Raw genomic sequence first — 25,599 nt, 5'->3', positions numbered from 1 at the left:
GTACTTTGTGTGCCAGTGCTGCCTGGATTCATTACCCTGGGTGGATCTTATTACTTTTAATCTCCCGCCACTGTTTTGCGTTTATCATAATATACCGCTTATGTGATGATGGTAGATGGTCTGAAGTGGACCATTATAAACCACTGAGTAGCACCTCTGTTGATTTATAAACACTGTCCAAGCATCCCCCATCAAGAACAGCTAATCTTATTCAAAATAGTCACTTCCATTGCAGCCTGGCCATAAATTCCGGTAGTCATGTTTTAAAACCAAAGTTAGCTTCTGCCAAATTGTAATTGAAGGGGGCTCTATTTCTGGGTGCTAGCTATCCGTCTCAATAAAATGTTTTTGAAAAAAAAATGTGGTTCTTTTTCAGAGAGCTACATTTACTGTAGATATTAATGAGCTGTTGACGTGTGAAATTTCAAGGATAGATGCTAAGTGATTTAGAAAAGTAATTTGCAATTCGGAACGTGAGACTTGGCATTGACTTTAAATTTGAAGTTGTGAAAGTTGAGAATTGAATGCAGTTGTGAAAGCGATTTGTTTATGCATGAAGATCTTTCTTCCTAGTGACCTCCCTCCTCCCCTCCCCTCCCCCTCCCCCAAATGTTCTTGTTTTAGGGGACTTTGCTCTTGTTCGTAAATTCTGGATGCATTGGTGGAATAACCAAAGCAAAGGGAAGGCAGCATATTTCTTCAGGTTGTCTATTTCGTGTCTGACAGTAAAATTTGGTTTATGAGTCTAATCATTTTGTCACAGTACAAAGAAATAAGCTGTTGAACTAGGGATGTAAAACCTCCAGAAAATTTGAAGCTTAGGGTGGGGGATTTCTTCCTAGTTCTTTTTGTGGGGGCGCTGGAGATTTGGGGGAAAATATAAACATATGCAACACTTTCTTTCTTATCAAACTTAAACTTATTACTGCTTTGACAACATAAAATGGTTTCTTCATACCTTAGTTGGCATATAAAATTGTCCTGTTTGGCATATTTATGAAATTTGCATAGCAGTCTGCAAAATATTGCACGCTTTGTTTAGTGGAGCTTACTCCCAGCTAAGTGCACAAAGGTTTGTAACCACAAAGTAAAAATTGCTTTGTCTCCAACCCTTTATACACTTACCTAAATCTAGTTGGAAAACTGGGGGCAGGTGGGAATAGATAGATCCTCCCCACTTCCCTTCACTGCTCTCTAGTCAGCTTACTTGTTACATTCATAGAATCATGGAATTCTGGAGTTGGAAGGGACCCTGAGGATCTTCTAGTCCAAATCCCCTGCAGTGCAGGAATAGGCAGCTGTCTCACTTTGCTTTTTTAATCAGTTAAACAATTTGACATAAAAGTAAGTTTGGGTATTACCAAAACCTCAGTATAGGTGCCTTAGTGAAATACTAGATATAACACAATAGTTCCAAGCCAAATTTATCCCTCATTCTTGGAAGGAAAGTCCCTCTTTTTAATATTTTTATTTTCAATTCATTGTTGTGGTAGTGTACCAGTTGTAACATATGAGGGTGTTTACCCGAATAGCCACCATGCCATGCAAATCCACCTAGTTATCTTTGTGGAAGGCTCAAACTTTATTTTCTCATCTGTTGGGCAGGGACAATCCATAAAATCAGCTCTGATGTACGATCATCCTGATCTACATGGCAAAAGCCATATGTTGGTAATGTAGACCAAATACTAGAAAAACTCATCCTGTTCCAAATTTCTGATCTTGCCCTTTTTGAGTAGAAGCAATCACAAAATGGCTTTTTGGGCACATATTTATTCTTACTTCACTGCCACATTAACTTAGATGGCATTAAAGGGGAGAGGGGGTTAGATAGATCTGTCTTCCTAGTATTTATCAGCATCTGTTGACTATGACAGCTACATGGAACCTCCATTTGGCCTTAAATTTGCTCTTCCCTTGTGTGTGTGTATGGAAAATCTGAGGAGGTTGGTGGTGAGCTTGCCAGAAGCACCTGATCTTTTCCTCAGTGGCCACAGACTGTTGGACCATTGGTCTGGCCCAACAGGTTGCTTTTACACTAAAGTTGACCCAGTTCTGCTGCTGATGTGTGAAAACAATCAGACGTTAGTAATTCATTGTTTCTTTCTTTTTTTCAGTGATACGAAAAGTTTAAAGAAAAGTATGAGGTGTACAAAGAAGCTGACTAGCCCTCATACCATTTTGGGATGAGATGGCAATCATCTGCCCTTCAGATCTTGTTGGACTCCAAATCCCATCAGCCAGCATGGCCTGTGACCAGGACTGATGGGAGTTGTAGTCCAACAACAGCAGAAGGGCCACAGGCTCCCTATATCCCTATCTAATAAGTGCTTCAGCCAAGTGATTAGTTGAAATTTAGGATTAGGCCCAGAAGTCCTTTTACATTCTTGCCCTAAAATCAATTTGACTGGTTCGGTAACAAGAGACAGCTTATTAAGGTGACAGGAGACATGCACACACACACTCCAGAGATCAAACAGGGGAGAGACAAATGCAGGCCGCTCTCTGGAGAAATCATAAACCAACAGCAACTTCTTCTCAGGCATCAGCAGCTTTGATTTGTTTTTCCAGGACTATTACAGCATCGAGAGGTGTAACTTTCCTAATTGACATTTACAAAAGAACTGTTCTTGCCCCCTTGCAAGTTTACTGTTACATTTGCATCAGTGACACAGTTCTTTTGAGCACACAGTTTTGAAGGTCTCCTGTCTCTAGCAGACAGAAACGTGCTTCAGATGTAGCACTAAACCATGGTTCACATTATAGAAGCAAGCATGCACAAGATTTGGGCTTGCATGCTTCCGTCCTCTCTTTCCCCAAATAATCCAGGGAACTGTGGTTTACCCTTCACAGAGCCACAGTTCCCTTAAACAATAGTTCCCATGATTTTGGGGGGAAGCCATGTGTGTTAAATGTACTTTAAATATGTGCATGCATATGCTAAGTGGGATTTCCTGTGAGCTTGGATTGGAGTAACCCTTTAGTGCCCTCTGTAACTCCTTGTGCTTCTCTGTGGCAAGCTGAGTACATTTTGCACAGCACACAAATGCACACTTAATTTGAATCCTTTTATCAGGTCATATAACTCATCATTTCTTCATGCAACCTGCTTTTTTATTGTTAAATGGGGACAAAAAAGCTGTTTGTAGCCAACCTAGTCTGAGTTGCTTCAAGAGGCTCTGTTGAAAATTTAGAAGCCACAGTGCCCATGTTTTTCTGTAGTGGCCCTTTCCCTCCAGATGACCAGGGGCTTTCAGCCTTCTGCAGATTAGGTATATGCTAATGACAGAAACTAAATTAAGAGTTGGAAGAAAACCTGGCCCTTCTATTTTCTCAACTAAAGAGCAGCCTTTGATGGTGCTGCTGTTCTTGAATGATACAGAGGCACTTGACAGTGGCTATGCACAGAAGTGCTAGGAATATCATATCTTTTCTCAATACATTTTTATTCAAATTTTTGTAAATAAACAGATTCTTATAAATGTAAGGTACACAAATAAACATGCTAATAAATCTTACAATATATGTACATATCTTTCATTTACATAGTTTATTATATCCCTTCCCTAAACAAACAAACAAAAAACCTTTGGACTCCCCTCTACCCTTTTGGTAAGTATCAAATAAAAATTCTATAATCATGTACTTTGTTTTTAAACTTATATATTAGCTGCTGTTAGCGTTACTCCATCCCCGCTAATATCATCTACAAATTATTTCCAATATATTTCCAATATTTGTTCCAGTTTTTATGAAATTCCTGTTCATCTTGATCTCGTATTCTTGCTGTTATCCTGGCAAGCTCTGCATAATTTACCATTTTAAGCTGCCATTCATTTATATTAGGTATAACTTCCGTTTTCCAGTTTTGAGCCAACATAATTCTTGCGGCTGTAGTGGCATAGAGAAATATTATCTTATCTTCTTTTTTGATTTCTTTACCCAGAATTCCTAACAAAAAGGCTTCGGGTCTTTTGGGAAATGTATATTTAAGAATTTTTTTAAGCTCATTATATATTAGTTCCCAAAAACCTTTCACTTTATTGCATGACCACCATTGATGATAGAGATCGCCCTCCGCCTCACCACATTTCCAACAACTTTTGTTCTTTAATCTATACATTTTGGCCAATTTCACCGGTGTATGGTACCACCTATATATCATTTTCCATACGTTTCCCCTCAGTGCCGTACACGCTGTAAACTTTATATTTTTATTCCATAATTCCAGCCATCTTTCAAATTCAATATTATACCCGAAATCTATCGCCCATTTGGTCATTGCCTCCTTCACCTCCTCGTCTTTTGTATACCACTCGAGTAGTATATCATATATTTTAGACAGTATTTTACTCTTGCCTTCAACAACCTCCACATTAAACTTAGATTTTTTATCCTCAAAACCTGCCTTCTTTTTGTCTTCTTTTAGCAAATCATTCACCTGGTGGTATTGCAACCAACCAGTAAGTGAGTCTTTTATTTCTTCATACGGTCTAAGTTTAATACCTTGTTCTGTTTTACTTATGAGATCTTCATAGGTGGCATTTTTCTCTTCCATATTAGATTTCTTGATAGTTAGCACCTCTATTGGTGAGATCCACCAGGGGGTCTTCCTTTCCAATAAGTTTTTATTTCTCTCCCATACCTGAAATATTGGTCCCCTGAAAATGTGATTTAGAAAGCCCTTGTGCACCTTCACCTTTTCGTACCATAGGTACGAGTGCCACCCGTACCTATTATCGAAGCCCTCCAGATCCAATATATCTCTATTTTCCAGTCTAATCCAATCTCTTAGCCATAGTAGACATGCCGCTTCATAATATATGCTCAAATCCGGTAGAGCAAAGCCCCCTCTTTCCTTTCTATCAACCAATATTTTCATTTTTATTCGTGGTCTTTTTCCCTGCCAAACATACTTCCCCAGGGCTCTCTGCCATTCTTTACATTGTCTTAAACCTTTGAGTACGGGTATAGTTTGGAATAAAAACAGCATTCTGGGGAGAACATTCATTTTCACCACTGCTATCCTCCCCAAGAAGGATAGCCTCATTCTCCCCCAGATTTCAAGATCTTTCTTAATATTCCTCCAAGTGACCTCATAATTATCTTTATAGAGATTAATGTTCTTTAACGTAATCCACACTCCAAGGTATTTCACTTTCTTAGCTATCATAAGTCCCGTCCTTTGCTCTAAATCTAACATTTCTTCCTTTGTCAAATTTTTAACCAACATTTTAGTTTTGTTCTTATTGATCTTAAGTCCTGACACTGCACCAAACTCTTCAAATTTTTTTAGAGCTTCTTTTACACTGTGTTTTGGGTCTTCCAGTGTTAATACAATATCATCGGCAAAAGCTTTTATTTTGTGTTCCTTCTTTCCTACTCTGACTCCTTTAATCTCTGTTGTTTCCCTTAATCTCTTATTGAATATTTCCAATACTATTATAAATAATAAAGGAGACAGAGGACAACCTTGCCTAGTCCCTTTAAATATATCAAAAGATTCTGACATAGTATTATTTATTATGAGTTTTGCCTTTTGTTCATGATAGATTGCTTCGATACCTTTTCTAAATTTTTCTCCCATCCCCATCATTTCCAAGCTTTTCCTCATGAACCCCCATGAAACATTATCAAATGCCTTTTCGGCATCTATAAATACCAGGGCGGCCTGCTTATCTATTCTCATATCCAGATATTCAATAATATTTATCACATTTCTTACATTGTCCCTCAATTGTCTCCCTGGAAGGAAGCCCGTTTGATCTTTATGAATTCTATTATTTAATACCTTTTTTAATCTTTCTGCCATTACGTCTGCGAACAACTTATAATCGTTGTTTAGTAACGAAATTGGTCTATAATTCTTCAGCTCCAACATATCGACCTCTTTTTTAGGAATTAAAGTAATATATGCTTCCTTCCAGGTGTTCGGGATCCTCCCCTCTTTTAAGATACCATTCATCACTTCGCATAGAATTGGGGATATTTGATCGCTTAATGTCTTATAATACTTAGCCGATAAGCCATCCGGCCCCGGCGCTTTTCCAATTTTCATCCTTTTTATAGCCCTTTTTATCTCTTCTTGTGTAATAGTCTGGTCTAGTAACTCTTTTTCTTCTTTTGAGATCTGTGGCATCTGATGTTCTTGCATAAAGCAGTCTATTTCATGATCTGTTTCTTTGCCTCTTTTGTATAGTTCTTTGTAGTACTTCTGGAAAGTCCTTTTTATTTCTTTTGGTTCTTCTACAATCCTTTCTCCATCCTTTATCTTGCTAATCATGTTTTGTTTCCTTCTTTCTCTTATTTGCCATGCCAGGTATTTCCCTATCCTATTGGCTGATTCGAAATTTTTCTGTTTCATCATTTTTATTTTCCATTCAATTTCCTGGTTAATTATTACTGAAAATTTGGCTTGTAATATCTTTATGTTTTGTTTTACGTTCTCATCACCGGGATTTATAGTTAATTTTCTTTCATTTTCCATAATCTCAGTTAGAATTTGCTCTTTCTTTTTCTCTTTTCCTTTTCTTAATTGACTGTTTTTCTGGATCAGGAAGCCTCTCATGACTGCCTTTCCTGCATCCCACACTACCTCTAGAGCTGTTTCCCCATTTAAATTCCATTTGAAGTACTCTTCAATTGTTTCCTTAGCTTTAGTTACTATTCTTTGGTCGTTGAATAAAAATTCATTCATTCTCCATCTACCTATTCTAGTATCTTTGCCTTTTATCTCCAAAGATACCGGATTGTGATCAGAAATAGTTTGTGCTAGAATTTCGCATTTACTTAAATTCTGCATCAATTCCTTCGATATCCAAATACTATCTATTCTCCCCCAGCTCTGCTTGGAGTTTGAGAAGAACGTATACTGTTTTGTAGTAGGGTTTTTGAATCTCCAGGCGTCAATTAATCCTATATTGTTAACTAGCTCGAAAAAGGATCGGGGTAGTTTCCCTTCCTTAGTCTCTTCCTTTTTTGTTGACTTGTCCAATTTCGGTGAAACCACACCATTGAAATCACCCATTAATATCATTTTGTGATCCATCCATTCCATTAACTTATTACCTAATTCAAGGAAAAAAGCTGACTTTTTATCATTAGGTGCATATATTCCAACCACGATTATTTTTTCTCCTTGAAACACCATCTGTACTACAATCACTCTCCCTTGATCATCTTTATACAATAACTCAGGATCAAATTTTTCTTTTATATATAATACCACACCTCTTTTCTTAACCTTATCGGCAGTCACAAAATCCATCCCTAACCTCTTATTACTCAAGATTCTCCTGTGTTTATTTATTACATGAGTCTCTTGTAGACAGATTAGGTCAAGGTTCTTTTTCAATAGCGTGTGAGCAATCTGATTCCTTTTATTTTTATTGTTCAGTCCATTCACGTTCCAAGTCAGAATTTTTAAAGCCATCTATTATAAAGTGTTTATAAATTGTCAAAATCTGTGTGCAAACTACTTTTCCTTGTCTTCTTTCTCTACTTCTTCTCTTTCTTCTGTTAAGTTTACCCCTCTTTCTTCTTCTTCCGACCCCTCCCCCTCGTCCCCTCCCCCTGCCGCTCCTCCGTCTCCTCCCCCTCCCACTATCTTTCCGAAATCCTTCTCGTATCTCCTTTCAAATTTTTCCAGTTCTGAGGTGGTTGACAGTTTGAATCTTTTTTCCTTGAAATAGAATGAAATGCCTTCCGGAAACTCCCATCTATATAGGACCCCGTTTTTCTTCAACTGACTAGCTAATTTTTTATAAGCATCTCTCCTTCTAAGAAATCTCAAAGGAATCTGTTTAAATATAATAATTGAGTTTCCTTCAATATATAACCTTTTGCTGAAGTTCTGTTTCAATATTTCATTTCTTATGTCCAGCGAGTTGAACATGGCTATCACATCCCCTGGCAATTTTTCCCTTTTAACTCTAGTCGATTTAGATCTTATCCGAAAAATATTTGCTAAAGAGTAATTTATCTCTTCTTCCTTCTTATCTAACCAGATTGCTAACTCTTTGACCATTATAGATCTAATGTCTTCATTTAGATTCTCCGGTATTCCTCTAAATTTCAGATTAGACTGACTTTGTCTCATCTGTGTCATAGCCATGTTGTCCAGCAGTTCTTCCTGTATCTTTCCTATCTCTTTAATTTCTATTCTAATCCTGTCCACCTCCTTCTTACTGTCTTTCGTATCTTTTTGCACCCTTTTCATTGAATCCTCAAGTACCTTAGTTTTTGCTGATATATCTTTAACTTTTCCTGTCAGTTCACCCACCACCCTTTCCAATTTCTTGTCCAGAGTGTCTTGTACTTCTAATAGTTTTTTCTCTATATAATGTTCATTATTTTTAAATTCTTTCCTTATTTCGGCCATCAAACTATCATAGTCTTTAATTTCTTTCCCCTCCTTCCCCTCTTCTTGTCTAGATGGCCTTCTTTCAGCCGGCGTTCCCACCCCCTTTTTCATTTTGTATATTTTGTATATTTTATATTCTTCCTTCTTTGGTTCACCCACACAGATTGTTAGCTTTCTCAGTTTCTCCCGTTACTGCCAGCTTTCCTTATATTTCTTCAACAAGGTATAGCCCATCCCCCCACCAACAGGAATATCGTAACCAATAAGAGAAAGCAAAATACCAATAGAAAAAATCAAATTAGAAGCCCAAGGTATGTGAATGACAATGCCAACGTCTCTCAAGTACTACAGAAGGTAGCTTAGTAGGGTATTGAAAGGGGTGATGTGGAAACGCTTCAACGTCCAGGTTCTAAGAATTTTGCCTGGTGCATATATGAAGACACGTGGTTAATTCTTTAAAGTCTTATGGGGGGGTATACTGTTTGTTAATTGGAGTGTGTCTCTTTAAGACGGGAAAATGGAGATGAAGCAGAGGGAGGAGGATGACGAAGCAAGTATTCCCAAACAGTTCACTTTTTCTCCTCAGTCTCCTCAGAGGCTTCTTCACTTCTCCAGTCCTTCTGTTGTCACTCAAGTTTTCCCAACCTTTTATTAAGTTAAGTATGTGCCGGTCTCTATCCTTAATTCAAATATGTTTAACACCAGAACTTAAAATAAAGCATTGCGTTCTGTTCTTAAGTGCTGCGCTCCAGGAAGTTGCAGACAAAGAAAGTTGCAAACAAACAAACAAAGAAAGACGACGAACCGACTATAAACCCCCCACCGTTCGTTGCTATAGTAATCTCCGACCTCGATGCAACAAAGGAATTTCTTTCCCTTCTTTCTAGTCCATTAAGAGATTTCGCTGTTACTTTGCCTCCGACTCTTTCTACTTAATGTCTGAGGTCTTTCCTTCACACCCACTTAGCGGCTACTTTCTTGCCTTCATACTTTTCCACTCCCAGCCTGTCGCTATACTCCATTTTATTCTTACCGCCAGCAGTAGATTCCTTCTCCTTTCACCACATATTTCTTTTAAGCTGGGTTCTTCCGTTAAATTTCCTTTGACTTTAACTTGAATATTTTTCGTTGTTTTTTCGATGTTTTCTGTGCAATCCTTAGTAGCAGTTTCCCAGCTTTTCGGCTGTTGTTGGAGATCCGCCGCTTTTCACACGGAGCCTGAGGCTTCACAACATGGGGTCTATTGCTTCCCTTTCACGCTGCGGCTCCAGCCCTGTTAAACGACAATAACACAGGCGAGCACACACAGCTTCGCTGGGAGTTTGCCCCTCAGAATAATCCTCCTGAGGTTTCGGGGTTCACGGAGCCTTCGTGACCCCTCTTGACCTCCAAGTTGTTCGAGACCCCTCCGGAGAGCAGCCTCGCGCTCCTTGTCTGTGACCGCGGCGTCCCGGAAGTCAGGAATATCATATCTTATTCTTTTGTTCTACAATTGACTCTTTTTTGGGGGTGGGTATCATTTTTAAGGTGGAAAAATGCAAATGTATTTTCAGAGTGTATGGGTTTTATTAAAAGCAGAAACAAAAAGTTACCCCCACACTCAAAAAACATCCAGCCCAAAATTCTACCAATGTTACATGTATATTAAGTAGAAACTTTGCTTATTTGGGATTGCTATGATGTGTTTTTGCTTTTCTTTTAACCTCTTCTGTTCCTGTATACACATGGAAGCCTTTTCGGTAGCAGAACTTACTCACTTCATTTTGCTTGTGAACCATAAGATTAGACCCTGTGTTTATTTCCTGTTTTTATGTGCTTTTATACTACTACTTTTACTGACTCTGCATTGTATATTTGCTTTAATAATATTCATTTTTTTCCTGTTGTTCACTGCAAAGAGGTTTTTTTAAAAAAACTAAGTAGTTTGTAAATTATGTTTAAATAATTGCAATAGAATCTTTGCAAAAATGAAAGCTTACTCCATTAGCTATTCTTTTTTTCTTTTCTCCCCCCTTCCCCTCCCCCATCTCCACAATAGAAGACAATACTATGGAGGAAACTGGGCAAGTTTTAGTTTCTCTGGATTATTGTCTTGGATAAAAGAGAACCAGGTAAGCAGTAGTGATTTTGTATCGTGCTAAATATTCAGCCTTTTGGTTAAAAACTTCAGAAAAAAAATCATTCAATATCTATTTTAGAATATGTAGGTTTTATCAACCATGCTATATCCCACATGTTTTTATATCCTTGCAAAATGTCACCTGCTATATCTGATTTCCAATTTCTTGCTGTGACTAGTCTGGCTGCAGTAATCATTGCTGTTGCAACTTCCAAGTTTTCCTTGTTTATTGTGCCTTTCAGATATTTCAATAAACATTTTGGTGTTAAGATTCTATTGCTGCCCAGAATCTCATTTACAGTCATCTTCAGCTTCTTTTTTAAACTACAGTATGAACATAGGAACCTTCCAGATCTGTTTACTTCGAACTCTCATTTCATAACCACACACACACCTGCAGGATACATAGACTGGAAAAATTCAGTGTATGGAAGGGGTCTGGTATAACCCCTGCTCCTCACACTGCTAAAGAAAGTGAATTAAATATTTATTTCTCCAACTTCTTAACATTTAAATAAAGCCAAAACATCATTTACTCATTTTTTAAAAAAGTTTAATGAAATACTTCTGTTCTTTTTTTGCATATTCTTGAAAGAAAACGGCTGACCCCTGTGAGGGAAACACCCGCTGGGAAGAACTGATCCTTGAAAACGAAGAAGGTATTCCTCTGAACAAGGCAGACCAAACCATTCAGCATGTTGAAGATTTCTGCTATGCCAGGTGAGTGCTTCCTGTCCTGCACATAAATGGTGTATGTGGAGGCACATTTTGAACAGGGAAGCCAATGGGCCAGCTGTGTGAGCTTGCTCCCCCAACTTAGACCCACTAAAGGAAGGTTTGGGGCTCACTGCTGTGGCCACAGCTGGCTTCAGAGATGCCACGAGCAGTTTGTTTTATTTTATTTAGAATAGTTGTAGCATATCCTTCATCTATACAGATACCAAAGTGGGTTGCAGAACATAAATAAAATCATAAAATGTCCAACAATAAAACACACCGTTAAAAAGAAACAGCTAAAAATGTAATTGCAGGCTAAACAATATCAGCTTACAATTCCTGGGCAAACAAAGAAGCTTTAACCTGGTGTTGGAATGAAGGCAATTTCTGTATCTGGCATGTTTGTGAGTGTAGGGCATTCTGTAATCGGGGCATCACTATAGATAAGGCTGTCTCATTCCACTGCTTGACAAGCTTCCTTCAGTAGTGGAGTGTGGAAAAGAGCCTCCCCAGAAGATCTCAAAGTACAGGCAGGCTTTGATAGGGAGAGGAGATCCTTCAGGTATTTGGATCTGAAACACCTTGAACTGGACTCAGAAGTGAACAGTGAAATCCTGTAAATTCTTTAGACTCGTTGTTTGGCTTCGTATTGTGGTAAACCACAAGCTAGAACCAAGGTGTATTCTTGGGTTTATAGTTTGTGGGTTTTTCCTGGAGGCATACATTGAGTTTGGATAATGCACTTAACCAAACTGTAGCATAGCTCATGGCAGCACACCTGCAAGAAGGCCAGAGGAAGAGCACAATTCCTCTGTGGGAACCCTTGTGCATCCATGCTAAAAAATGGTTTGGCTTAGTGTTACATGTGAACCAATTCACTCACTTCCTGGTTGAAGCAAACCATATCCAAGGCATGCAGACCAGCACTGAAGACAGTTTGCCTGTTACATCAGAACAGGCTCTTTGTTTTGAATAAGTGTTATTTGATTTTATGTTATGTATCTAAAAAATTAAAATTGGAAATAAAAAACCCTCTTCCTTTTAATAACTTAATGTTCGAGAGAGAGAGAGCTGATCACAGCAGTTCTGACGGTTTACATGCTTCGGTTAGTTTTTGCCATTGTTGCTTAATTTCCCTGAACTCCTATGAAGTTGCCATTAAACATTTATTTTGAAAGAATAAAAACAGCTGGGTTGCAGTGGTAATATAGTGCACAAAGCCGAAATGAATTGCCACAGAACAAAGTGCATCCATCAAAGTGGAAGAAAACCATTTCCGCAACAAGCGGTATTGAAAAAAAGGCAAATGGTTGAAAAATAAATAGTGAACACCTGTGCTGCATAAATTAACCAGCTGGTTGGCAATTTTTCTTTTGACCTATCGGAAGGGGTGGCTGTTACGAGGCATTAATAAGACACGTTGGCTTTGAGAGATTCTTTTGTTAGTACCATTAATTAATGAATGACGCTAGATAATGTTCAGAATTTACACCACAATTTGTGCTGCACATGTATCCTTGTGAATTAGTATTACAGGTTTAAACAAACAAACAAACAAACCTCCATCTGCACGTAAGATTTAAACTTGGGTGTCTCTCCCGCCCCCCGAGCCCGGTTTTTATAGCCACAGTTCTGTTGAAGAATTAAGTTTTATACAAAAATATTTTGGTTGTTGTCATAAGGTTGCTGGGAATCCTTGAATAGTCACACTGTCAGCAGGTTTAAAAGCTGCAGCTAATGTACTTCTGAATGTAGCTGTGTTCACATATTGTTTTAGAAAGTGAGAATTTGGTCAGTTTGCATTAAAATGAGAACCAAACTCCCATATCTGTAGTTGGGAGTAGGAGGTTGTTCCATAGGCTTCCTGGAAACTGTAAGTTTTGAGGATAAACTCCAAAGAAGCCAGGGAGGCGTTCTGAGAACAGCCTCTGTCTCTTCCTTTTCTTCCCCTTGCCACTCCCCTCTTAGGGCCAATGGCAGCTTTCAGGGGAGGAATGATTTTAATCGTGGAAAATGTAGAGAGGATAAAAATATTTCTCACCTAGTATTGTTTTCCCAGTTCAGTTTGCAGCCCACCCTTATCCCTGCAGCTGTGTTAAAAATATATATGACAAAAACCCTGCCTGTCGCTTGTAGCCTAACCCCTCAGCCCTGAGTTGAAAATACATTGTTACTGGCAACAATATTTCTGAAATAATACATTTAGGTGAAGCCCATAAAGCTGACCTGGGCTGAGGGATGTGATGAGTTTTATTTCGGCCCAGCTCACTCGGGGGCTTCTCTTGCAAAAAAAACTAGTGTGGCTGCTAATTAGATCAGAGATAGACATAAGAAGACCTAAAAAATTAAATAGCTTTTACCTCTGGCAACTGGGGAAACTCTGCCTTTTATTGATAAGTACTGAAGTTTTACTGCTGTATCATTTCAGATCACCTTTCAGATTGCAGTTCATTTGTTGACGGCTAGGCTTAAAACATTTACTTGGAGGATTAATGGCTAAGTGGTTGAGATAAAAAGATAATGCAAAATGGTTGCTGAACTCTTCCTGTCCTGCCCCCCACTAATAATGACACTGATTTGATTCATCTCTGCTGGTAGCCTAAACTGAAATCCCAAGTTCAAAAGTGCTAGTTGCTGAGGTAGACTTCATTGAAGTTGAAGATTAAAAAGGAAAATGAGCTTGAAATGTGGAGTGTGGCCTTAGAAGGAGAATGTTAAGGATTTTGCCATTAAGGAAGAAAGGAGGATGCCAAAGACTTGTTGCATCTGCTGACCTTGCTCTTTTGACCTCCTTACCTTTATCATGATAGGCAGCCACAAGATTAATGGTCACAGCAGTAAGATTTAAAGCATACCTTCATTATGTTTCATTAAAGGCCATGGGTGGATCGGTAATAAAGATGAAGATTTTGTTTCCATATATGTGTGTGCGCGCATGTACACATAAGCCACTTTTAATTATGGCTTTGCGCACAATCCATGATGCACAGCTCCTTCTATCCACAGTCCCTGTGGCGTAATATGCTTCCATCCAAGCTGGTCATTCACTTCCCTCAGCAAAGCTGTATTGTATTTGTTAACGTTTTGTTGCTGGCACCTCCCCATGAGTCCTTTGTGAACATTCTATTACATCACAGCAGTTCAGCCAATCAGTGGCTGAGGGTGAGACCTGTGCACATGCACCCTGTTCACACTGTTATTTGGGACTTGTAACAAAATATTGCATTGTGGAATGCTGCTATTCAGAACTCCAGCCGCTTTGCTCCATTACACCATCACTGTCGTCTTCTGTCCCTTCTGCCCAACAACAGTCACTATCCTTTAGCCAATGAGCATGTTTTATCCTAGTGGGTCTATTTTTCATACTGCTGGGGGCTTTCTCCAAACTGATTGTTACCACTATCTTAATCGGTTGTGCTGTTTCAGTAACATAAGCAATGACACTCACACTCTGAATGTTAGAAATAGAGGAGATGGTATGTCTTGTCTTGTGTATCTGTGTTGACTAGGCAAAGCAGACATGGCTCTTATAATGTTTCGATCAGTTGGTTGAAATAGCTGTTGTACCCAGAAAGTTGCAAGATAGCTTTGGGGACTGATTTTCATCTGTTCTCTCCCTCTCTCCCCCCTTGAAAAATCAGTCAGGATCTAGCTGAAGATGTGGAAGAAGCTGGTGCACTTCCGAAGGTCCCTGCCTCTGTTGCTTCTGCTTCTAGTGAGGTTATAGAGGAAGTCTCTGGCACCCCAGAGGCTGAGGAAAAGTGCTTTCCTTTGGAGGATCGGCCATCAGGGACCAAAGATGAAGAAACATTCTCTGACAGTGCTGCAGGAAGTGAACCGGAATGTACAGCTGACCGCGAAGCTGTTGAAGTGACCTCTCTGGGGGAGAAACCCTGTGACAATGTAACGCCCGGTCAATCAGTACAGGAAGTGGAAAATAACGAAGCTGCATCAATAGTGGAAGCTGCAGCTGAACCAAGGAAAATTACTTATTCCCAAATTGTTAAAGAAGGAAGACGATTTAATATTGATTTAATTTCTAAGGTAGGGAACTCATTGCCTATGTTTTCTTTATTAACCCTGCACCCTATGTTTGCTTCATTGAAAATATTCCTTTGGAAACTTCACAGGCAATGCAAGATAATTATGATGATACTGGGACCTAGTATTCTGCTCTAAAGAACATAGGTCACTTTATAAAATAACATTTTGTGTGGGTTTTAAATAGACACACATGCTCTCTTAAAAAAAAATGAACGAAAGCTAAAGTATCTGCTAAAAGCACACTTTGCTTTTGGGATAGAACAAACATATTGGGTCTCAAAACAAGACACTTCTTGCACCTTTTACTTTAGGAATGTTGGTCTGCTGATCAGGGATTTGGGTTTTTGTAGGGAGAACCGTACTACATGTTCTCTGAAAGCTATGTGCTTTTTAAGAAACGGTAATTCCAGAAAACAAAAAAACAACTTCTACTGTGCTGTCGTACTATTCTAACTCTCTTCTACCTTGCTGCGAGAAATATTATTGCAGGATGAACCATTGGGGAGAATCAAATGTTATGATTTGGTACTCATGCTTAATTATAGTCATTACTTTTGCCTTATGAAGTCATGTGAAGCTGCAGACATAGTACTTGTGGCAGTGCTAAACAGAGACAGGGTCCAAAGAGTCCCAAAACTAGGTCTGTGGCTTCCAGATGACATTGGATTTGAGTTTCCCAAACAGTCCCCCCACTGCCCCTATAGCTCAGTGGTAGAGCATCTGCTTTGCATGGTAGGAGAAAGTCCCAAGTTCATTCCTCAGCATCGCCCGGTAGGGCTGGAAAAGCCCTCTGCTTAAAACCCTGGAGAACCACTGCTGCCCATTCCAGACAATACTGAGCTAGATGTACCAATGGTCTGAGCTGGTATAAAGCAGCTTCCTATGTTCCCTACATTCCACCTCTTGTAACTGTTTGCTGGCAAATTAAGTCAGTCAGAGCTCTCCCAGATTCTGCAACTCTGGCCTGTTTTGCCCTATCGTGCCCCTGTGAGCTTCCTTTGGATTTCGTTCTAATCAGGCAACCAGCCTCCCACATCTGTTGCTAGGCCTTACAAAGTTCTCTCCTCGAGACTTTGAGAGTGATGGCATTGCATAAGTAACTTTCTTCAGTGGAGCATTGCTTCTTCTTTTTTTAAAAGTTAAGTCATCCATCTTGCGCTGTGGTTTTTTACATTCATGTCCTTCCCAGAATGTGTAATAAATTTTTAGCTTATATAAAGTGAGCAAAGGTATTAGAAGATTAAGTTTTATGGTTTTAACTTGTAACCGTGTTGAGCACACTGCTTGCTGGGATATTGAGGAAATGAGGACAGTAGTTTAAGCCTCAAAAAGACGGAAATTGAGGGAGAGAAAATGTATAAAGAATGCATGGAAATAATGGCATGAGCTTCATGAACCTGCATGGAATCACTTTACTTGCCCACCCACCCACTTAGCACAACCAGGGGAACAAACCAGGAAGCCACCATTAACTAGAGCTTCCCATCACCCACAAACGGATAAGTGTAAGGAAATTGGTTTTCAAAACCTGGCTGGTTTGGAAGCCATTAACCATAGTTACCAATTGACACATAACAGGACACATTGCAACCTCTTAGTTTGTTTTCCTTGCTTGCACAAACGGAGGAGCCAAAGAGGTTTTGTACAGGTCAATAAAAGCTAATGCATTGTCTAAATGCAACCATAATGTATAAGTTTAAAACCTCCAAAAACTGGCAAATATGTTATGCAGTAGAAATGGGAAGAAGCTCTCCAGCTATTTCTTGATGGCATGGATAGCTTTTGGAGAACTCCCATAAGATTCTCTATTTTTATTTATCAGACCTAGGGCACTTTCTGACTGTCAGTATTTTGGGGTGTGATTCAGTTGCATCCTGGCAAAATTCAGATTGTTCAGTTGATTTCACACTCTTGGGCAACAAACCTACTTCCCCAAATAATCAGATTTTATGCTTTAAGGAAAGTGAAAAGAAAATGCCCTGGGATTACACTTGCTTTAATGCAGCTCCACCTAACCTCCACGCAAATAATTTGAAATGAATGCTCATTAAATAGCCAATGTCATCTGATCTCCCTCAAATAAATCAGGATGAATGCTCTATAAACAGATTGGTTGGAAGCACCCTGTGTTCCAGGAAGTTTAGTTCCTAAGGATAAGAATACTGTATAGGAAAAGCCCTGGTGAATCAGGCCAAATCCCCATCTAGTTCAACATCTTCTCACTGAGGCCAACCAAATGCCTATGGGTACTCTCCATTCTGGCAATTCTAGGAACTGGTATTCAGAAGCATATTGTATCCTCTTTGGTTCTGACTTCAGGGAACCTAACAATAAATATGTCACTTCTTTTGAAAGGATATTGGGCCTCGAGTGCTCTTCCTCTTCCATTGTCCTCACCTCCAGGTAGACCAAACTGGCATTGGTTGCTGCCTCCCTTTATTTCTGATTACCAGATGGCTTGCAGCCTGACTGCATCCTTTCTTCTGCTCTTTTCAGTTCCTTGGCTGCGATCACATTCTTTGCATTTACTGTTTTGTTCATGCACAGAGGCTCTTTAGCTCACCGCAAAACTGCCCTTCCTCTGCAGATTAAGGTGGCCTTTTGAAGCAGCACTCCATGAGGCAGCCCAAAGTAAATACTGCACCCCTGAAAGTGCTTGAAACTCACATATTGGTGGGAGTAAACCATTTGGACCCTAGTTCATTTGTTACGGGTCTGGATACCCAGTAACTCACTATATAAAGCAAGTATAGCCACCGTGGTACCCTCCACCCGTTAGATCACAATTTGCATCATTCCTAGCCAGCATGGCTGGGGATCAAGGATGATGAGAATTCATGATGACTATCCTTGATGTAGATGACTTCTTCTGCCAAGATTGCATGAAAGGATTTGTGCCTCTTCTCTGACTTCCCCAAAGTTTTTCTCTTGACTATTTCAGCAAGAACCTATCCTTCATCTCTCTCTCTCTCTGCTTCTGGACAACAGTCAAAGCAGCCAGAAACTATGTGTGAGAGAATGTGTGAATTATGTGTCTCCTCCTCCTCCTCCTGGATTTAGTCTGTAGTAGATTCTCCCCTCCCTCTTCAGGTATGGCCTGGAAATTTGAAAAGCATGATTCTCCCACTTACTCGGGCACTCAGAGAAAAATCAGAAGCAGCCCTTCCAGGTTTCAACTCTTCACACTTTACCTTTATTCTCCAACTTTTCTTCACCTTAAAGCCTCTGGCTTTGCTTCAAGTGAGCATAGGAGTGAACTTTTCAGTAAGGTAAAGTCAAATATGCAGCAGTTATTGCCCATGGAGTTATGGAGTGTAGGGGAGCATCCTTATTCCCCTCCACCAAATCTGGAAGGGTATGTGCCTTTTAATTTAAGTCCTGAACCAAGTAGGAATGACCCTGCTAATAGCTTCACACCCACACTGAACTTGGAACTTTTGTAGTATATAGTATTAGTATATAGACAAATTCCAACTGCAACAAAATGTAGTTGTGTATCCTCCATCCTGAAAGCGATGCTGCTGTTCCAGCCAACCATTCTCTTAAAGCAGGGCATTTCATCTCCTCCTCCTTGTACTCTTTTACAGCTGCATTAGGTGGTTGTTTCATTCTCATTGGGCAGTTTTATTTTGTTTTTGCAGGGTAGTGGCGGTTTGCTCCTTCTACTTTTTCAAGAATAAAGGGGGAAATCTCAAGGCTCCCCCAAGCATGCTGGCATTTACCTCTTGTTTTTCACTTGTCCCACTTTGGCTATAGCTCTGGCAGCATTTACTACTGTTATTCAAAGGCTTAAGATACAGAAGTAGTACTCCCACTGTTATCATATAAATGACACTTTTAATTTGCAAAAATGTGGAGCCTTGACAGTGTGTTCCTCTTCAACAATGCTAGAAAGAAGAAAATTAAAATTAAGATTGTCTTCAAATATATATATGTTTTCTTTTGTGCAGTTACTGTACTCCCGAGGATTGTTGATTGACCTCCTAATTAAGTCAAATGTTAGTCGCTATGCTGAGTTCAAAAATGTCACCCGGATTCTTGCATTTCGAGAAGGCAGAGTGGAACAGGTAGGTACTGAAATGGACCTAACTGCAAAAGCTGAGCTTGCAATTCATTTGAAAGTGCAAATTTGACTAACATAAGTTTTTATGTAGCTATAATTCCTTTCACTCTACCACTTTCTCTGCTATACTGTACGTTCTTTCATTCTTGGACTGGTTTGGATATAATGACCAGACCCTGATCTGGCTCGTCTAAGCAGGAACAGCTGCATGTTTTGAAGTGTCTTGAGTAAGTTGCTGTCATTGGGACCCCCTTTCTGAATGGGCCCATCTACTCCTCACCACTGTCACTGCTACCCACTCACTTGCTTTCTCTCTCTGGTCCCAATCTTCACAACTTCCCAGAGGAAGTGTACAAGTCAAGTGAAGGTCCATGCTGTATCCACATTCCTCCCTCTTATCTCTGCTTGCATGCCCAGTGGCAGTAAGGAAGAGAGAGAAGTGGAGCCAGGAGGCACCTGGGGTTGGCAGTGTGCCCTCAGTAGAAGCATGGGCGTTGGCACATTCCTAGTGATACCGACTGCTGATGCAGGCCTGGGATCAAAGTTTCAAGCTCTCACACACTGTTTCCCCTCTACCCTCTCTCTTCCCCTTGTACATTCAATAGTTGGAAGCTATGGATTTAAATGGCCTTGTAGTTCTGGTTTGGAGATCAAGTGCAAACTAAAAGTTTACCAATTCAGATAATAATGGTTTGCTCAGCAAAAGGAGTTGGGAAGGGAACTGGAGTGGAGAAGGCTAGAGGAGGGAGCACATGTACCTGAGGTTTGGGAGTATGTTAAGGAATTGGAAATAGAGAATTAATTTGATTGGTGCTCCAAATCTCCCGTTCTCACCAGTTGACTGTTGATATAATAAATCTAATATTAGCAACAGATTTCCAAATAGTGCAGTTTTCCAAATTCATTATTTGCATTCAGTTGGGAAGCAGGTGCTAGAGTTTATTAGCAGAACTAAGAAAGGAAATGCCTTCTAATGTAACTCTGCAGTCAACAGGATGCTGACCGGAAAATCATATAAACCAAAATCATAGTTTTTGTGAGGACAATTGTGTCCTTGAAGGACACAATTGCCCAGCATTAAAGGTTGTTTAAAATGAAAGACCATCACATGAACCAACATCAAGTGTTTGTCTAGAAGAATAGCATATTAATGGCTTATTATATGGGAGAAGAGAAGTCTAAGAGGCAGCAAACATGAGTTTTTGCAGACATCATGGTGCCCTTGGGCAGAAAAGACAGGAAGTTTGCATTGATCTGAACACAAGTTTATAGGACTAGGAAAGAGCTGCAAGAGATTTCTCAAAAATTGAGTGATTGCTCAAAAGACAATCCTTAAACTTGTTGAAATAGCACTTTTTTAATTCATAAAATCAGGCAGTTTCCCTCTGGAAGGAAGGTAGGTTGTGATCCATGCTGATAATCTTCAGAATACTCTGAATTGGCTACGCCTGTGTATGACTGTTAGAAGGCGTGACTCATAAGGCAGGCGTAAATGTAATGTCCCCATTCTTCTTTACCATGGCTAAGCAATTCGGCTGTGGGATCCCTTCCCTCTCCCTATGTAACCATGATTAATATTAAACCAAGGTTCCCTCTTAATCAGCATTTAAATTTTGAGGAACAAGCCATGGTTCTGAGAGGGCAGGAGGTAATTTGTGCCTGCGAAGCATGGGACCAAGGAAGAGAGTGCAGAATCCCACAGCCCACTCCAGACCTCCTCTTAAGCATGGTTGAGTTATCTGACTATGGTGTTTGCAAGAGATTACATTTTTCACACAGAAAAATCCTGTTTTTAAATTAATACTAAAAGATAATGGTTTTAAAAAAATTGCAGATTTCTCCAGTTCTGTGACACAGATCATTTCCTGGCCCTGACTGTGTTTGGAATGATGGAAAATGAACCTCCAAATTATATTTCAGGTTCCATGTTCTAGAGCTGATGTCTTCAACAGCAAACAGTTGACCATGGTGGAAAAAAGAATGCTGATGAAATTTCTTACATTTTGTCTGGATTATGAGCAGCACCCTGATGAATATCAAGGTTTGTACCTATTTGTTGAATCTCACTGGGCATTTTCATTTGATCTTTAAATGTCTGCACCTTTTGGCTCTCGGATGCTATACAAGATCTCCCTATTACCTCTGATGTGCTGAAAGAAGCCCCATGTGTGCAGGCTTTCCATTCACTTTATTGTTGGGGGACTCTCTGGGGCATGTGTGTAACCTTCCTGATCATTCGAGCTGATGTTGAAGCCTTTGAGCATGTGGAGCTCTGAGCATTTCTCCCCCCTCCCTTTTATAATATTTTTTATTTGGTTTTACAAATTAACATTGATATTAAAAATTATAATAAAAAGGTAAATAAACAAAGATTTACCCAAATCTCTGGGCTTTCCCCCACCCTTCCATGGGTTCCGTCGCTAGTGCTTTTTCAGCTGCATATTGTAAGTCACTCCAGTTTTTAAGTATCCCATATATCCCTAGTTCTTGTTACACTACAAGTGTTATTCAAATCCTGCTAAAGAGTTCAAGTATTTACAGTGGTCTCCAAGGTAAATTATAAATTTCCCCCATTCTTTGTGGAAATTCTGGTCTTCCTGGTTTCTGATTTTCCCAGTCATTTTCACCATCTCCACACAGTCCATCAGTTTGGTCTGCCATTCCTCTCTGGTGGAACCTTTGTCTTCCTTCCATCTCTGGGCTAAGAGCATCCATCTAAGTGCATTTCTAATCCAGGCAATACATGTGGTTCCAAAGCTGTGTGTGATGATTTTGTTTCTTGAGGCAAGAGAGAACAGCAAAAATGGGGTTGTTGGTTGTTGTGCTTTAAAAAACGGGTAGGGAGGGCTTGTATCCAAAACAGTGTGAGCCAGTATGGTGTAATGGTTAGTGTCAGACCAAGACCTGAGAGATCGTTTCAATTCCCCACTCAGTCATGAAGCCCACTGGGTGACTTTAAGCCAGTCCCTGTTTTTCAGCCTACCTCGCAGAGTTGCTGGGAGGATAAAATGGAGAGAGGGAGAAGAAGTGTGTGTATGACCTTGAACTCCTTGGAGGAATAGTGGGGAACAAATGTAACCAATAAAGAAAAACACAAAGCCAGTCCCTAGGCATAGTGTTTGAGTGTTGCCTGGTAGAGTTCGGAGAGATGCCTGAAGCCTAAAAGATGACTAACACAGTATCTGACACAGTACAGTCCTTCTGTGATTGTAGTTTGCCTTGTATTGATTGACTGGCTGGTTTTTTTTGTTGTTGTTTTGTTGCTGTAGTTGTAAATAATTATCCGGAACGACTAATGCTTGACTTTTCTTTTATTCCCCGAAACAGGTCACAAGGACTCTAAATTCTCAGACTACTTAAAAACCCAGAAGTTGACTCCCAATCTGCAGCATTTCATATTGCATTCCATTGCAATGGTCTCGGAGGCTGACTGCTACACCATAGATGGCCTGAAGGCGACTCAGAAGTTCCTCCAGTGCCTTGGGCGTTACGGAAACACTCCCTTCTTGTTTCCTTTGTATGGCCAAGGAGAGATCCCACAGTGCTTTTGCCGGTAAGCAACGTTTTATTTCTTTTCTTTTTAAAAAGCCATTCAGTTGGGAATACTAACTAATCTGATTTAATTCCTTTTAGACACTTAGCTGTTTTCATTTCCCTGTGTTTACATGTTTGTACGTGGAAAATAAAGTCTTTTAAGAATTCAGTGCTTCCTTAGGGCTTCCTTTGTTTAGCGGTGAATCGTGTAGAAGAACGGAGATGGTAACAGTATATTAAGCTTGTGGCTCCTCCCCTCCCCCCATCACAATAGCCTATAAGGGACACTCGCACCCCTGTGGACTGATCCAATCCCTAAAGCTCTAGTACATTGTTTTCTATTATTAATTCATTAACTGGAGCTTTAAAATATGAAACTTTAATTTGGAGCTGTCCCTTGGGAGCAGTTAAATGTTGTGTTGCAAGTCATCTTGTGTCTCTCAATTCAGTTTGCAGCCACCATCTATGTGTTTTCCTTTCCTGCCAGTAAGATTTTCTTTTCCTACCACTCTCCCATCAAGCCTCAAAGCAGCTTTTTGAAGGTTCTCCATAAATATAGAAAGTTGCTATGTGGTGCAGGAATGAGAGCCTTATGTTTTGATGTGTGATACTTGTCTCTTACAGTCAATGGGTAGCCTTTGTGAAATCCCTGTTTGTGTCCAGAGGTTCTCAAACTGTGCCCTGTGGTCCACTAGCAGTCCTTGAGCTGCCCTCAGGTGGCTCATAGAAAGGTTGTGGAACAGCTGAAAATACCCATACCTTGCTCTGAATTTGGTTGTTTTTTTCCCCTGCTGATGGAGATAAACTTCACCAAATGCTGCCTACAAAACCAGACACATATCCATTGCATTAGAACAGCAAGACTACAATCATTTAAGATATGACTTATGTAAGTTCATTGATTTGCATAACAACAAAAGGTGTGTGTGTTTTTAAGTGGTGTGTCAAGACCCATGGCAGCTTTCAAGTGGTCCAGAGGAAAAGTTTGAGAATCACTGGCCTAACTTATTTTAAAGGGTGCTTTGGGAAAGCGGCACAGCTCAGAGGTAGAGCATCAGCTTTGCATGCCCAAAGTCCCAGCATCTGCATGTAGGGCTGGAAAAGACTTGCCTGAAAGCCTGAAGTGCTTCTGCCAGCCAATATAGACATCGTTGTGCTATATGGATCCTTAGTATATGGAGCTGCTTTTTAACTAAGTAGGTTCCAGTGGCTGAGAGGCTATACTGCCATTTGGTGACTCCTTGGAGGAAGGGCAAGTAGCTCTAGGCTGAAGGGGGTCCTCTGGTGCATCTCTCATGTCAGCAGCCAGCCAGCCAGCCAGCCAGCCAGCCCCTGTCCTCCTCCTATTTCTTTCCTCCAGACATGAAGGGTAGGTGAGGTGAGGCCTACTAGAGGACCAGGAGGGTGGCAGCAGTTGTGCTTCTACAATGAATGCTAGGCTGCTGCGGTTCTGATTGCCCATGGTGCACCAGAGTGACATAGCATCAGGGACATGGTAGGCAATCACAATGGTGGCTGCCTGGCACTTATTGGAGGGCCAGAAAAGGGAGAGCCAGGCACTACTGGCAGCAGTGATCGGCTCTTGGCAGCTGTTTAAGGATGTTGGTGCTGCTTCTGGTAAGAAGGTTAATTGCCTTGCATTAAAAATGAAAAAAATTGTTTAAAATGCTCTCTTAGCGCACGATCAATTAACTTGGAAGGTAGCCGCTTCCTTCCTTAAAGATCTCAACTTGTAATGATTCTGTTTCTTATGTACAGGACCAACTTTTCCCCCAGCTTGTGTTGCTAATTCTTAGCAGCATTTCTAAGACTTCTAGGATTAGTGTTCAGTCAGTCTTCCAAGTGGTAACATCTCTGCCTATACATCATACCCTACAATTTTTATCGCCAGGTTATCAGAATAAGGTGTCACTTGTCCTGTGATTTCTAACCACCTCTTCATATTCTGTTTTAATGTAACCCTCTTAAGCGTTTCTTGCAGTCAGTTACCCTGTGTGTTCTCATCAAGGCTACTGTTATAAATGGCAGGTATGCATATTTATGTGAATGATTCAAAGACATTTGTAAGTCATATCCTTCCATTCTGAATGAATTCTGCATAAACTCTACAAGGCTCACTAGAACTGTGGTAGTCCCTTGAGTGAATAAGATTGGTCCTTATTTCTGAAACTGCTCTCAGTGAATGGGATTCTTTTTCATGCTACAATGTAACTTCCATATGCAAGGTTCACATTTTTGTTTTCAGAGCTTATCAGAATGAGATTTATGCAATAGAAACTGGGTTTGTGATTTTGCTTTTTATCCATGGTTTTACAAATATACCACTACTTTCTGATGAATGGATGTTTGTAAGATCAGTGGGTTGGATTCATAGGCTCCCTTCCTCCATTGGAAAGAGTTTTGATGAGAACCTTTGGATCCAGACTAGGGTTTCTTAATAGAATGATATGAAAATATGCTCGGTCACAGAAATAAAACTCTTTCAATCCTTTATAACGGGTGCATAATCTTTCATTTTTGCTTTTGTTCAAAACAGCAGCTTTGGACCCCTTCTAACTTGGGTAATTACCAGCCAGTTTTAAATGTTCTATACTGCTGCTCATGAGCATTGTAGCAACTCTGCTTCAAAGTCTGCTTGGATAGTGCAATTCCCTTTCAATCAAACTATGGTTTGTTGCCATAGTAAACAACTTGTAATGGAAGACCAACAGTGGTAGAATGAGCCTGTTAATTCTTCTGAATTTATCAGCAGCTTTCAGT

General features: G+C 40.0%; 1 protein-coding gene across 1 annotated transcript in view; it reads left to right on the top strand.

Moving 5' to 3' along the window:
• CHM (CHM Rab escort protein) overlaps positions 1-25,599 on the top strand; it is a 79,583-nt gene that overhangs the window by 12,443 nt on the left and 41,541 nt on the right. The window contains exons 3-8 of the mRNA XM_053373480.1: positions 10,401-10,473; positions 11,077-11,201; positions 14,840-15,242; positions 19,193-19,309; positions 21,226-21,346; positions 22,633-22,858. Of these exons, the coding sequence (XP_053229455.1) occupies positions 10,401-10,473; positions 11,077-11,201; positions 14,840-15,242; positions 19,193-19,309; positions 21,226-21,346; positions 22,633-22,858 (1,065 nt within the window). The remainder of the gene's footprint in view (positions 1-10,400; positions 10,474-11,076; positions 11,202-14,839; positions 15,243-19,192; positions 19,310-21,225; positions 21,347-22,632; positions 22,859-25,599) is intronic.

Source organism: Podarcis raffonei, chromosome Z (assembly GCF_027172205.1).
Source record: "Podarcis raffonei isolate rPodRaf1 chromosome Z, rPodRaf1.pri, whole genome shotgun sequence".
NCBI lineage: Eukaryota > Metazoa > Chordata > Lepidosauria > Squamata > Lacertidae > Podarcis > Podarcis raffonei.
The sequence above is the reverse complement of the archived record's forward strand: the minus strand, read 5'-3'. Positions and strand labels throughout refer to the sequence as shown.